This window comes from Osmerus eperlanus, chromosome 3, assembly GCF_963692335.1.
Source record: "Osmerus eperlanus chromosome 3, fOsmEpe2.1, whole genome shotgun sequence".
NCBI lineage: Eukaryota > Metazoa > Chordata > Actinopteri > Osmeriformes > Osmeridae > Osmerus > Osmerus eperlanus.
In genome coordinates this window covers 23,613,619-23,624,232 of record NC_085020.1, presented here as the reverse complement: position 1 = coordinate 23,624,232, position 10,614 = coordinate 23,613,619, and the positions used below count along the sequence as shown (strand labels likewise).

Here is a 10,614-nt window from a genome sequence, read left to right as displayed (position 1 = left end):
ATGGCCCCAACCCCCCCTCCTAAATCCATCATAAAGAACGTGAAGACATGCAGAATAATGCCACACATTTATTAGCATTACTGTCCCCTGGAGTCACATGACAACCAAACGGATGACTGGTGTGTTTGTGGCTTGAGTCCAGGCAAGAGCGTGGCAGGTGACCGTGGTCTACCTGGAGCACCTCCCTTCTGGAGCACCTCCCTCCTGGAGCACCTCCGTCCTGGAGCACCTCCGTCCTGGAGCACCTCCCTCCTGGAGCACCTCCGTCCTGGAGCACCTCCGTCCTGGAGCACCTCTCTCCTGGAGCACCTCCCTCCTGGAGCACCTCCGTCCTGGAGCACCTCCCTCCTGGAGCACCTCCCTCCTGGAGCACCTCCGTCCTGGAGCACCTCCCTCCTGGAGCACCTCCCTCCTGGAGCACCTCCGTCCTGGAGCACCTCCCTCCTGGAGCACCTCCGTCCTGGAGCACCTCCGTCCTGGAGCACCTCCCTCCTGGAGCACCTCCGTCCTGGAGCACCTCCCTCCTGGAGCACCTCCGTCCTGGAGCACCTCTGTCCTGGAGCACCTCCCTTCTGGATCACCTCCCTCCTGGAGCACCTCCGTCCTGGAGCACCTCCGTCCTGGAGCACCTCCCTCCTGGAGCACCTCCGTCCTGGAGCACCTCCCTCCTGGAGCACCTCCGTCCTGGAGCACCTCCGTCCTGGAGCACCTCCCTCCTGGAGCACCTCCGTCCTGGAGCACCTCCGTCCTGGAGCACCTCCGTCCTGGAGCACCTCCCTCCAGACAGGCCCAGCTGGAGAACTGCGCTCCTCCCCCGCGCTTGACGTGCTCGTTGTGGAGGGAGGGGCCAGGGGCTCAAGGTGAGCCTGTGATGCAGAGTAAGTAGTTTCACTCAAACATTTTGCTCTTGTCCTACACACACCCTGAACACTGTGAACGCATCAGAGTGACTGTCAGGGTTTGATGAATCACTCTGGCTTACCTGAGAGATTCAGACCAGCACCACTTCTTCTTCTGTCACGACTCTGCGGACCTGTGTTCAGCCAGGATGTAGCGTGGCTTCTCACACTATGTGTTTCTACATCCGGAGTTTGCTCAGCCTCCGCATCACTGTGATGGCGCCCCCTCCATGGGGCGTCGCCTGGAGGTAAGATCACTTCAGCTGTGACAGGCTGGGGCGGGGGCTGGGGCGGGGGCTGGGGCTGGGGCGGGGGCTGGGGCTGGGGCTGGGGCAGCCTCTCCGCCCCCCCTCCCCCCCTCAGAGAAACACTGTAAGGTTACTCTTTTGCTGTCATCCCCCTGTCTAAGGGAATTGTTCTCATGTGGTTCCATCACACCCTGAATCAATTTTCTATGCTGCTGGTTAGAGGTTCCTTTAAGCTGTCTTGCTCCTTTATCCACGTTGACTGTCTAATCGTGGAATAGTGGGGGTTTGGAACCCCCCACCCACCCCGAGTAACACCCCCCCAGCCCCCAGCCCCCACCTCCCAGCCCCCACCTCCCAGCCCCCAGCCCCCACCTCCCAGCCCCCACCTCCCAGCCCCCACCTCCCAGCCCCCAGCCTTCTAATCCACAGTTATTCACACTTTCCTTTCAAAATGGGGATTTACAGTGTCTGTTCATCAGGGACAGCAAAGACGCTTCTAATGTGGCTGGAGAATGAGGCAGTTTGAACGTTTGAAAAGAATTTCATAAAAGTCAGGCCCCTAAAATCTACTCCCCATTTAAATAACAGTATATTGCATATTAAGTGATGAACAAAATGTATTTGTAACATACTTCTTTCTTCTTTCAATGTTGAATAGTTCTCAAAACATTTGGCTCCTTTTGCGGTTTGTGGTGTCATTCTTGTGAAAGTGATTGCCGTTTTTACCCAATGGAATATGTATGCCTGCACAATATTTTTCCCATCATGCATATTGCAGCAGAAGGCTTTGCGTTTGTGAATAACATGTGATGTATTCTAAACATTGGGGGACAATAAGTAGCCAAAAATGGGTTTGGTGTTGATGTGTTTCCTCGGTTGGGTCTGTCAGATCTGAAGACTGCCCTCATGGAGCGAGACGATTCCTCTTCTGGAACCAGCAGCCGCACCACCAGGCTCATTCACTGAGGAGTCCGATATCTACAGAAAGCCATCATGAAATCAGATTAGGAACAGGTAAATGCTTCATTTTTTCTCCGCGGTTGACACTTATCTGTGGAATTCCTGGTTGGTCTGGTCATATTGCTTTATTTACCCCTCCGTGTTCATTTTTCATTCATGAGAGCTCCTGACATGCTTGGCTTGAGTCACTGCCTGGGCCCAGGGGTTCTGAAGTTATTCCAAACAATTCATACAACTTGGTGAGATAAGTAGAGCCTGCCTGTCATTACAGGGGTAGAAATTAATCCAGAAAATTATTTCCAAAGTAATGGGCGGGATGAAGCGTTTGGGTGTAATTTGTCTGCGCATTGTTAAGACGAGTCACCCAGGTTCAAAGTAAAATGTCAAAATTTTCTGTTACATCGCACAGTACTCACAGGCATCTCATTATTCCAGGCCTGTGTTTTCTTTGGAAGCCTTATTCCTCCATCTGTATGAACACGCCAGGGTCCTAGAGGTGGCTAGTAGAAGGGACCAATTAGTGTGATTGCAGGGAAGGCAAGTGCACAGTCAGCAGCTGGTGTGTGCCTTGACGGAGAGGCTCCCGTGGCCGAGGACAGCCCAGGGCTCTGGGGGTTGGCTTTGGGCTGGGAACATTGATGACGACTCTCAAACTCTCCCTACTCATGAAACCATGAAATGGTTAGTTAATCATCTGATGAGGGCTGTGTCTCACTTATGAAGAGCTATGAGGATGACATGACCGTCAACATTTTAAGACACCTGACCTCAGGTATTCTAATATTAATTGCCATGTATAGAAAAATCACATGATGAATCTTCAGCATGGGTGTGAGTCAGTAGGATTGAACTTGAACACTCTAATTTTATTTTACCTCAGTTCTACTCCATGTATCCTACTGTATCTACTCTCTGGTGTCAGAACCTGATGGTAAAGGAGGCTCTCCAAGGCACTCACCTCCTGGATATAGCTCCTCATCTGTCAGCTCCCCTACCCATCATGCTCCCTGTCGACAAGTAAGAACCCCCTTTGTACGCAAACCCTCCTCCTCCTTCACCTCCTCATCTCGCACCATTCCTCATGCCACACACCTCAGACGGCAGTAAACCTTTCCCTCGATGAAGACTTGAAGTTCTGAAGATGGAGAAGTTCCTTTGAATGACGATAAACTTTAAGGAGGATAACCTGGGGCTCTGGAGGACGGCAGGTCCACCCATCCTCCCCGCGTCCTCACCTAGGCTTCTTCCAACTGGGGTGAACCGAAGGGCCTTGATTTGATTGGTGCTGCCGTGAATCATGAGCTTTAATTGCACCTGACATTTAAGCTCCTCTCTGGTATTTAAAGCAGTGTACAGGTGTGTCTCATTACTGAAGGAGTGTGTGGGGCTGAGAGAGATCTGCTCTGCCATCACTTTACCATCACCCAGGAGGCCCCACTCAGTCGCACAATACAGGAGGCCAGCATTAACAATGTACTGGAATATGACATGTAAAGACAGTTTGATCAAACATACAGAATAAGCTTTAGTCTATCATATTTGTGGTTTATCACGTTTTGTTTCAAGGAGAAGTCGGTCCATGAAATTACTCAGATTTTCAAACTGCCTGAACACCTACAGTTTTGTAGCCACTCACTTCAAAAAGTGTTTTTCTAGAACATACAGAAAACGAGAGACTAATGATTAATCAGGATATCTGATATCTGAAGCTGGTGGCTGCGGCCCAGCTTCTGAACAGCACTAGCTCTGCAGCAGGACCCAGGCTGGAGATGGCCCAGCGTCTGAACAGCACTAGCTCTGCAGCAGGACCCGGGCTGGAGATGGCCCAGCGTCTGAAGAGCACTAGCTCTGCAGCAGGACCCGGGCTGGAGATGGCCCAGCGTCTGAAGAGCACTAGTTCTGCAGCAGGACCCGGGCTGGAGATGGCCCAGCGTCTGAAGAGCACTAGTTCTGCAGCAGGACCCGGCCTGGAGATGGCTCAGCGTCTGAAGAGCACTAGCTCTGCAGCAGGACCCGGGCTGGAGATGGCCCAGCGTCTGAAGAGCGCTAGCTCTGCAGCAGGACCCGGGCTGGAGATGGCCCAGCGTCTGAAGAGCACTAGCTCTGCAGCAGGACCCGGCCTGGAGATGGCCCAGCGTCTGAAGAGCGCTAGCTCTGCAGCAGGACCCGGGCTGGAGATGGCCCAGCGTCTGAACAGCGCTAGCTCTGCAGCAGGACCCGGCCTGGAGATGGCCCAGCGTCTGAAGAGCACTAGCTCTGCAGCAGGACCCGGCCTGGAGATGGCCCAGCGTCTGAAGAGCACTAGCTCTGCAGCAGGACCCGGGCTGGAGATGGCCCAGCGTCTGAAGAGCACTAGCTCTGCAGCAGGACCCGGCCTGGAGATGGCCCAGCGTCTGAAGAGCGCTAGCTCTGCAGCAGGACCCGGGCTGGAGATGGCCCAGCGTCTGAACAGCGCTAGCTCTGCAGCAGGACCCGGCCTGGAGATGGCCCAGCGTCTGAACAGCGCTAGCTCTGCAGCAGGACCCGGGCTGGAGATGGCCCAGCGTCTGAAGAGCGCTAGCTCTGCAGCAGGACCCGGGCTGGAGATGTTCCAGCCCAACAAGGACCAGCTGGTGGGTCCATTGTCTACGACGGTACGACTTACCTCAATACTAACGCTAACAACCCAGTTTTATACACATTTGGTTTTTTTGTTTTATAAACCTTGCAAAAGTGGCATAATATCTTGAAAAAGATTTTATATTGAAACTGTGAAAGCCGTACAGATGATTTATCGTCTTTGCTCTTTGTGATAAATAGTACAATTAACCACTTCTCACACATTATTATTAAGAATACCTTCCCTGCCTATTCTTCAGTGTTCATACCGTAGGTTTCATACTGAAACGCCCTGAGTCTTCCTCAGCAGTGTAATTGCTGTCTATGTGAGCGTAAACAAATTAGAAAAAAAGGAAGAAGAAAATAGCCAGTAGGCGTTGTGTTCCAACTAGTTCCAGGACCCACCTGTCCCGGGGCGGTCCGTGCCTCGTGCTGGCATCAGAAAAACAAAGCATATGTTGATTGTTAGCCAGGGTGTACATAGCATGTCCTGTTCACTCAGGGTCTCTCTCGTAGCCGCAAACTCCCAACTTTGTTTCTCTAGGCTATCTGTCAGACCTCATTTAGCATTTGAGGATACATGGTTTCCCATGTACTGCATAAAGGCGGCATATTTCTGAGGGAGCAGCGCTGCTATGTGAGCAGTGATCTGTCAGCCGTACTCATTTAGCAGAAGTAAGTGGGATGGGGGGCATAACGTGGAAGCTGTATTTCCTGAGTTTTAGAAAATCACTATGCTTTCTGGTTTTGGTGGCTTAGTAGGATGACAGAACATGGATGATAGAGTAAAACCTGCACGTACATACAGCACATCCATTTAGTCATATTTTTTATGTTCAGTTTGGTGGACAAATATTGAAAAAGAAACAAAATGGAAATATGCGATTACGTATATATTTGGTCCTCCAGCAGAATTTTTTTTTCTTCCAATATTCAATTGGGAACAATGATGGCACTGACATTTTCCTTTGTGACCTTCTTTATTGTGGAGGGAGTTGTGACTGCTGGGTTCATCTCCTCAAGATCCTTCAAGACTTCCTGCTGGAAGCCTAACCCTAACCCTTCCTGCTGGAAGCCTAACCCTAACCTTAACCCTTCCTGCTGGAAGCCTAACCCTAACCCCAACCCTTCCTGCTGGAAGCCTAACCCTAACCCCAACCCTTCCTGCTGGAAGCCTAACCCTAACTCTAAGGCTCCACTGAGGAAGAAGCACACAGCACAGTTCATGGAAACTCAAAAAACAGCCAAAGATCCATACATCAAATATTTTAACTATCAAATGGGAGTGCATGAAATGCATATGAGAACATTGTGATGAAATCTGCTGATCATGCATCTAGCTTCATATATCAGTATCTTTCTAAGGAAACTGGTCATCTGTGTGTGTGTGTGTGCTCCAAGGCCTTGTCCATTCCAGGAGTCATCACCAGCCCCCGGACAGCTACTGAGCTCTCGCTGTACCTGCAACTAGCATCTCCACCTCATGACTGGGAGACATAAATTCATTGTCATTATTGTCGCAGTCTCATTTCACAGCATTTAGACTTCCTCTCAGCCCAGTGAGTTCTGTATCTCCAGGAGGGCTGGGCAGCTGCAGTGTGCGGTGTGTGTGTGTGTTTGGGGTGTGTGTGTGTTTGGGGGATGTGTGTGTTTGGGGTGTGTGTGTGTTTGGGGTGTGTGTGTGTGTTTGGGGTGTGTGTGTGTTTGGGGTGTGTGTGTGTTCGGGGTGTGTGTGTGTTTGGGGTGTGTGTGTGTTTGGGGATGTGTGTGTTTGGGGTGTGTGTGTGTTTGGGGTGTGTGTGTGTGTGTTTGGGGTGTGTGTGTGTTTGGGGGATGTGTGTGTTTGGGGGGTGTGTGTGTTTGGGGTGTGTGTGTGTTTGGGGTGTGTGTGTGTTTGGGGTGTGTGTGTGTTTGGGGTGTGTGTGTGTGTTTGGGGTGTGTGTGTTTGGGGTGTGTGTGTGTTTGGGGTGTGTGTGTGTTTGGGGTGTGTGTGTGTGTTTGGGGTGTGTGTGTGTTTGGGGTGTGTGTGTGTTTGGGGGATGTGTGTGTTTGAGGTGTGTGTGTGTTTGGGGTGTGTGTGTGTTTGGGGGATGTGTGTGTTTGGGGTGTGTGTGTGTTTGGGGGATGTGTGTGTTTGAGGTGTGTGTGTGTTTGGGGGATGTGTGTGTTTGAGGTGTGTGTGTGTTTGGGGTGTGTGTGTGTTTGGGGGATGTGTGTGTTTGGGGTGTGTGTGTGTTTGGGGGATGTGTGTGTTTGAGGTGTGTGTGTGTAGGGTGTGTACTACCTCCTCCACGGCTCCTTGATGCTTGATGCTCTCTTCTCAGTTTTGGCTTTTGATGCTTTAATTGGGTGTGCTTTGCCTTCGGCAAGGGCACAACCTTTGTTCTCTCACATATATATTATTATTGGGTGTGCTTTGCCTTCGGCAAGGGCACAACCTTTGTTCTCTCACATATATATTATTGTGAGAATGCTGTTCAGCATATTCTCACTATTGTTTTTCAACTTCTTAGTTCTTCCGCCGTTTTTTGGCCTTTAACTAGTTCTGCATACTTTCACCGATTCCTACAATTTATGTATCAAAACGTTCAGCTCCTTCAGGAGATGTTGGCTATGACTTTTGGTATTTCTCACTTTTATACTTTTTAAGACATTAAGGTTTTTGTGCAAATTATTCTCCCATTAAAAGTAATGGTAAATCCTTTCAAATCATTAAAAAGCTTCCTCCTCTTTCAAACGTAACTACTTCAGCATACTTTCATCTAGAGACACCATTCAACCTTTAAAATGTTCACAAGACATTCAGCTATTCCCAAATGATTCAGCTTTTTCAAATATTCAGCCAATTTTGAATTATTACAGTTTGAAATACATTAAAATGTTTGCTCCTTCTTGATTTTTATGAATGAGCAGCAACTCTGCTGGCTGCTCTTTTTCTGATATTCAACTAATTTGTCAAACAAATTCCTCTAACGTTCATATAGTTTAACTTACAGAAACAAGTTATACCTTAAAATGTAGGAAAAATTGTCCTCTTTCAGCCAATGTAACTACTAAAGAGCTCACATTTACAGATTTTCAGCTATGAGCCTTGAAGCGAGAGCAGCCTTTCAAATTCTCTCACTAACTTCAATGGAGAGGTGAGTAAAATCAGTCAGAGAAAGCAAGAAGGAACAAGATTTTGAAAATGCCGATAGAGTCGTATTTCTGACACACAGACATATAAAGGACATCTCTGGTTTCAGCAGAGTCTTGGGTCTCGGAAAATATCCTTATATTTCGGATTGGACGTATAGTTTTGCGTCTAGGTCAACTTGTTTGAGGTGTGGATGCTGGGTAAATGTTCGTTTTTCTCTCTGCCTAGCTCGTTAGCTATCACAGCTGCGCCATCACCGTGGCAACCAAACAAACACGCACCAGGAAAGCAAAAGGAACACGTTTTTGAAACTTCAGGTAGAGTCGTATTTCTGACTGCACAGACATATAAAGAATATCTCTGGTTTCGGCAGAGTCTTGGGTCTCGGAAAATATCCTTAGATTTTGGATTGGACGTACAGTTTTGCGTCTAGGTTAACTTGTTTGAGGTGTGGATTCTAGCTACATTTCTCTTATTCTCTGCCCTCAGCGCGTTAGCAATCATAGCTACACCATCACCGTGGCATCGACAGACAGGCACCACTCAGTCTCTCACACAGGTGATTGGTACGTTTACTTGACCATGAGAAACACGATTACTAGCAATTGTCGGTTTATACCAATAATACGATTACTCCGTTTACATGTGTAATTAGTTATGCGATTACTCAATAAACGCGTCTACATGATTCTTTTTTATTAATCGTTGTATGCTCCACGGACAAAACTTGCACCATCATCCTTCTGCAACAAAGTGTCGCCGTGTCTTCCTGTATCGGCCCTACTGCTGTATGTTTCATTCCATCAACACATTGAATCCTACTAAGAAAGCCGAGTAAACGCACTCAATGGTAGGCTACATCTGCTACTGCTATTACTATCCCAACTATAATTTAATCTGTTAAAACGATAATATTCTTGTTACGACTAGCTAGCCTACTTCTTCTTCTGTTTAACAGTTCAGCTTTCAGCTTCTCCCACATTGTAGGCTATTTTAGCTCTTAGCTTTGTTAAGATGATGCAGTTCAGCTTCCACACTGCCTCTTTTGTGTGACTCACACATTTTTTAAATTCATTTCAGCTTGCGGGTATTTTCTCATTTCTCACTTTTATACTTTTTAAAATATTAAGGTTTTTGTGCAAATTATTCTCCCTTTAAAAGTAATGGTAAATCCTTTCAAATCATTGTTGGAATGCTGCTCCAGTCCCTTTCAAAAATACCTTTCGGTTGCTTTGAAGCTTCAGCTTATAACTTTCTACTAAATTTTCACTATTTTCAGCTTTTTTAGCATGGTCAGCTATCCCCATTCAGGTTTTCAGCATTCTCACTGCTGTTTCGCAGGAACAGCCGTTTCTAGTTGTGAGAATGCTGTTCAGCATTCTCACTATTGTTTTTCAACTTCTCAGTTCTTCCGCCGTTTTTTGGCCTTTAACTCGTTCTGCATACTTTAACCGATTCCTACAACTTTTGTATCAAAACGTTCAGCTCCTTCAAGAGATGATGGCTATGACTTTTGGTATTTCTCCCTTTTATACTTTTTAAGACATTAAGGTTTTTGTGCAAATTATTCTCCCATTAAAAGTAATGGTAAATCCTTTCAAATCATTAAAAAGCTTCCTCCTCTTTCAAACGTAACTACTTCAGCTTACTTTCAGCTAGAGACACCATTCAACCTTTAAAATGTTCACAAGACATTCAGCTATTCCCAAATGATTCAGCTTTTTCAAATGTTCAGCCAATTTTGAATTATGACAGTTTGAAATACATTAAAATGTTTGCTCCTTCTTGATTTTTATGAATGAGCAGCAAGCAGAGTGGCACACTCTGCTTGCTGCTCTTTTTCTGATATTCAACTAATTTGTCAAACAAATTCCTCTAACGTTCATATAGTTTAACTTACAGAAACAAGTTATACCTTAAAATGTAGGAAAAATTGTCCTCTTTCAGCCAATGTAACTACTAAAGAGCTCACATTTACAGATTTTCAGCTATGAGCCTTGAAGCGAGAGCAGCCTTTCAAATTCTCTCACTAACTTCAATGGAGAGGTGAGTAAAATCAGTCAGAGAAAGCAAGAAGGAACAAGATTTTGAAACTGCCGATAGAGTCGTATTTCTGACTGCACAGACATATAAAGGACATCTCTGGTTTCGGCAGAGTCTTGGGTCTCGGAAAATATCCTTATATTTTGGATTGGACGTATAGTTTTGCGTCTAGGTCAACTTGTTTGAGGTGTGGATGCTAGGTAAATGTTCGTTTTTCTCTCTGCCTAGCTCGTTAGCTATCACAGCTGCGCCATCACCGTGGCAACCAAACAAACAAGCACCAGGAAAGCAAAAGGAACACGTTTTTGAAACTGCAGGTAGAGTCGTATTTCTGACTGCACAGACATATAAAGAATATCTCTGGTTTCGGCAGAGTCTTGGGTCTCGGAAAATATCCTTATATTTTGGATTGGACGTACAGTTTTGCGCCTAGGTTAACTTGTTTGAGGTGTGGATTCTAGCTACATTTCTCTTATTCTCTGCCCTCAGCGCGTTAGCAATCATAGCTGCACCATCACCGTAACGACAGACACGCACCACTCAGTCTCTCACACAGGTGATTGGTACGTTTACTTGACCATGAGAAACACGATTACTAGCAATTGTCGGTTTATGCCAATAATACGATTACTCCGTTTACATGTGTAATTAGTTATGCGATTACTCAATAAACACGTCTACATGATTCTTTTTTATTAATCGTTGTATGCTCCACGGACAAAACTTGCAC

The 10,614-nt window shown here is 46.9% G+C and overlaps 1 protein-coding gene across 1 annotated transcript; it reads left to right on the top strand.

The window, feature by feature from the left end:
- Positions 1-2,113, top strand: LOC134017911 (inter-alpha-trypsin inhibitor heavy chain H6-like). The gene is made up of 3 exons (XM_062458043.1): positions 1-39; positions 143-860; positions 2,037-2,113. Exons 1-3 carry the CDS (start codon positions 1-3, stop codon positions 2,111-2,113), a joined length of 834 nt encoding a protein of 277 aa, XP_062314027.1.
- Positions 2,114-10,614: the final 8,501 nt, after the last annotated feature.

Excerpts from the sequence above, each read along its gene's own strand:
- LOC134017911 (XM_062458043.1), top strand. The coding sequence starts at position 1 with ATGGCCCCAACCCCCCCTCCTAAATCCATCATAAAGAAC. Across the intron at positions 40-142 it reads CTAAATCCATCATAAAGAAC|GCAAGAGCGTGGCAGGTGAC; the intron begins GTGAAGACATGC and ends GCTTGAGTCCAG. Across the intron at positions 861-2,036 it reads GGAGGGGCCAGGGGCTCAAG|ATCTGAAGACTGCCCTCATG; the intron begins GTGAGCCTGTGA and ends TGGGTCTGTCAG.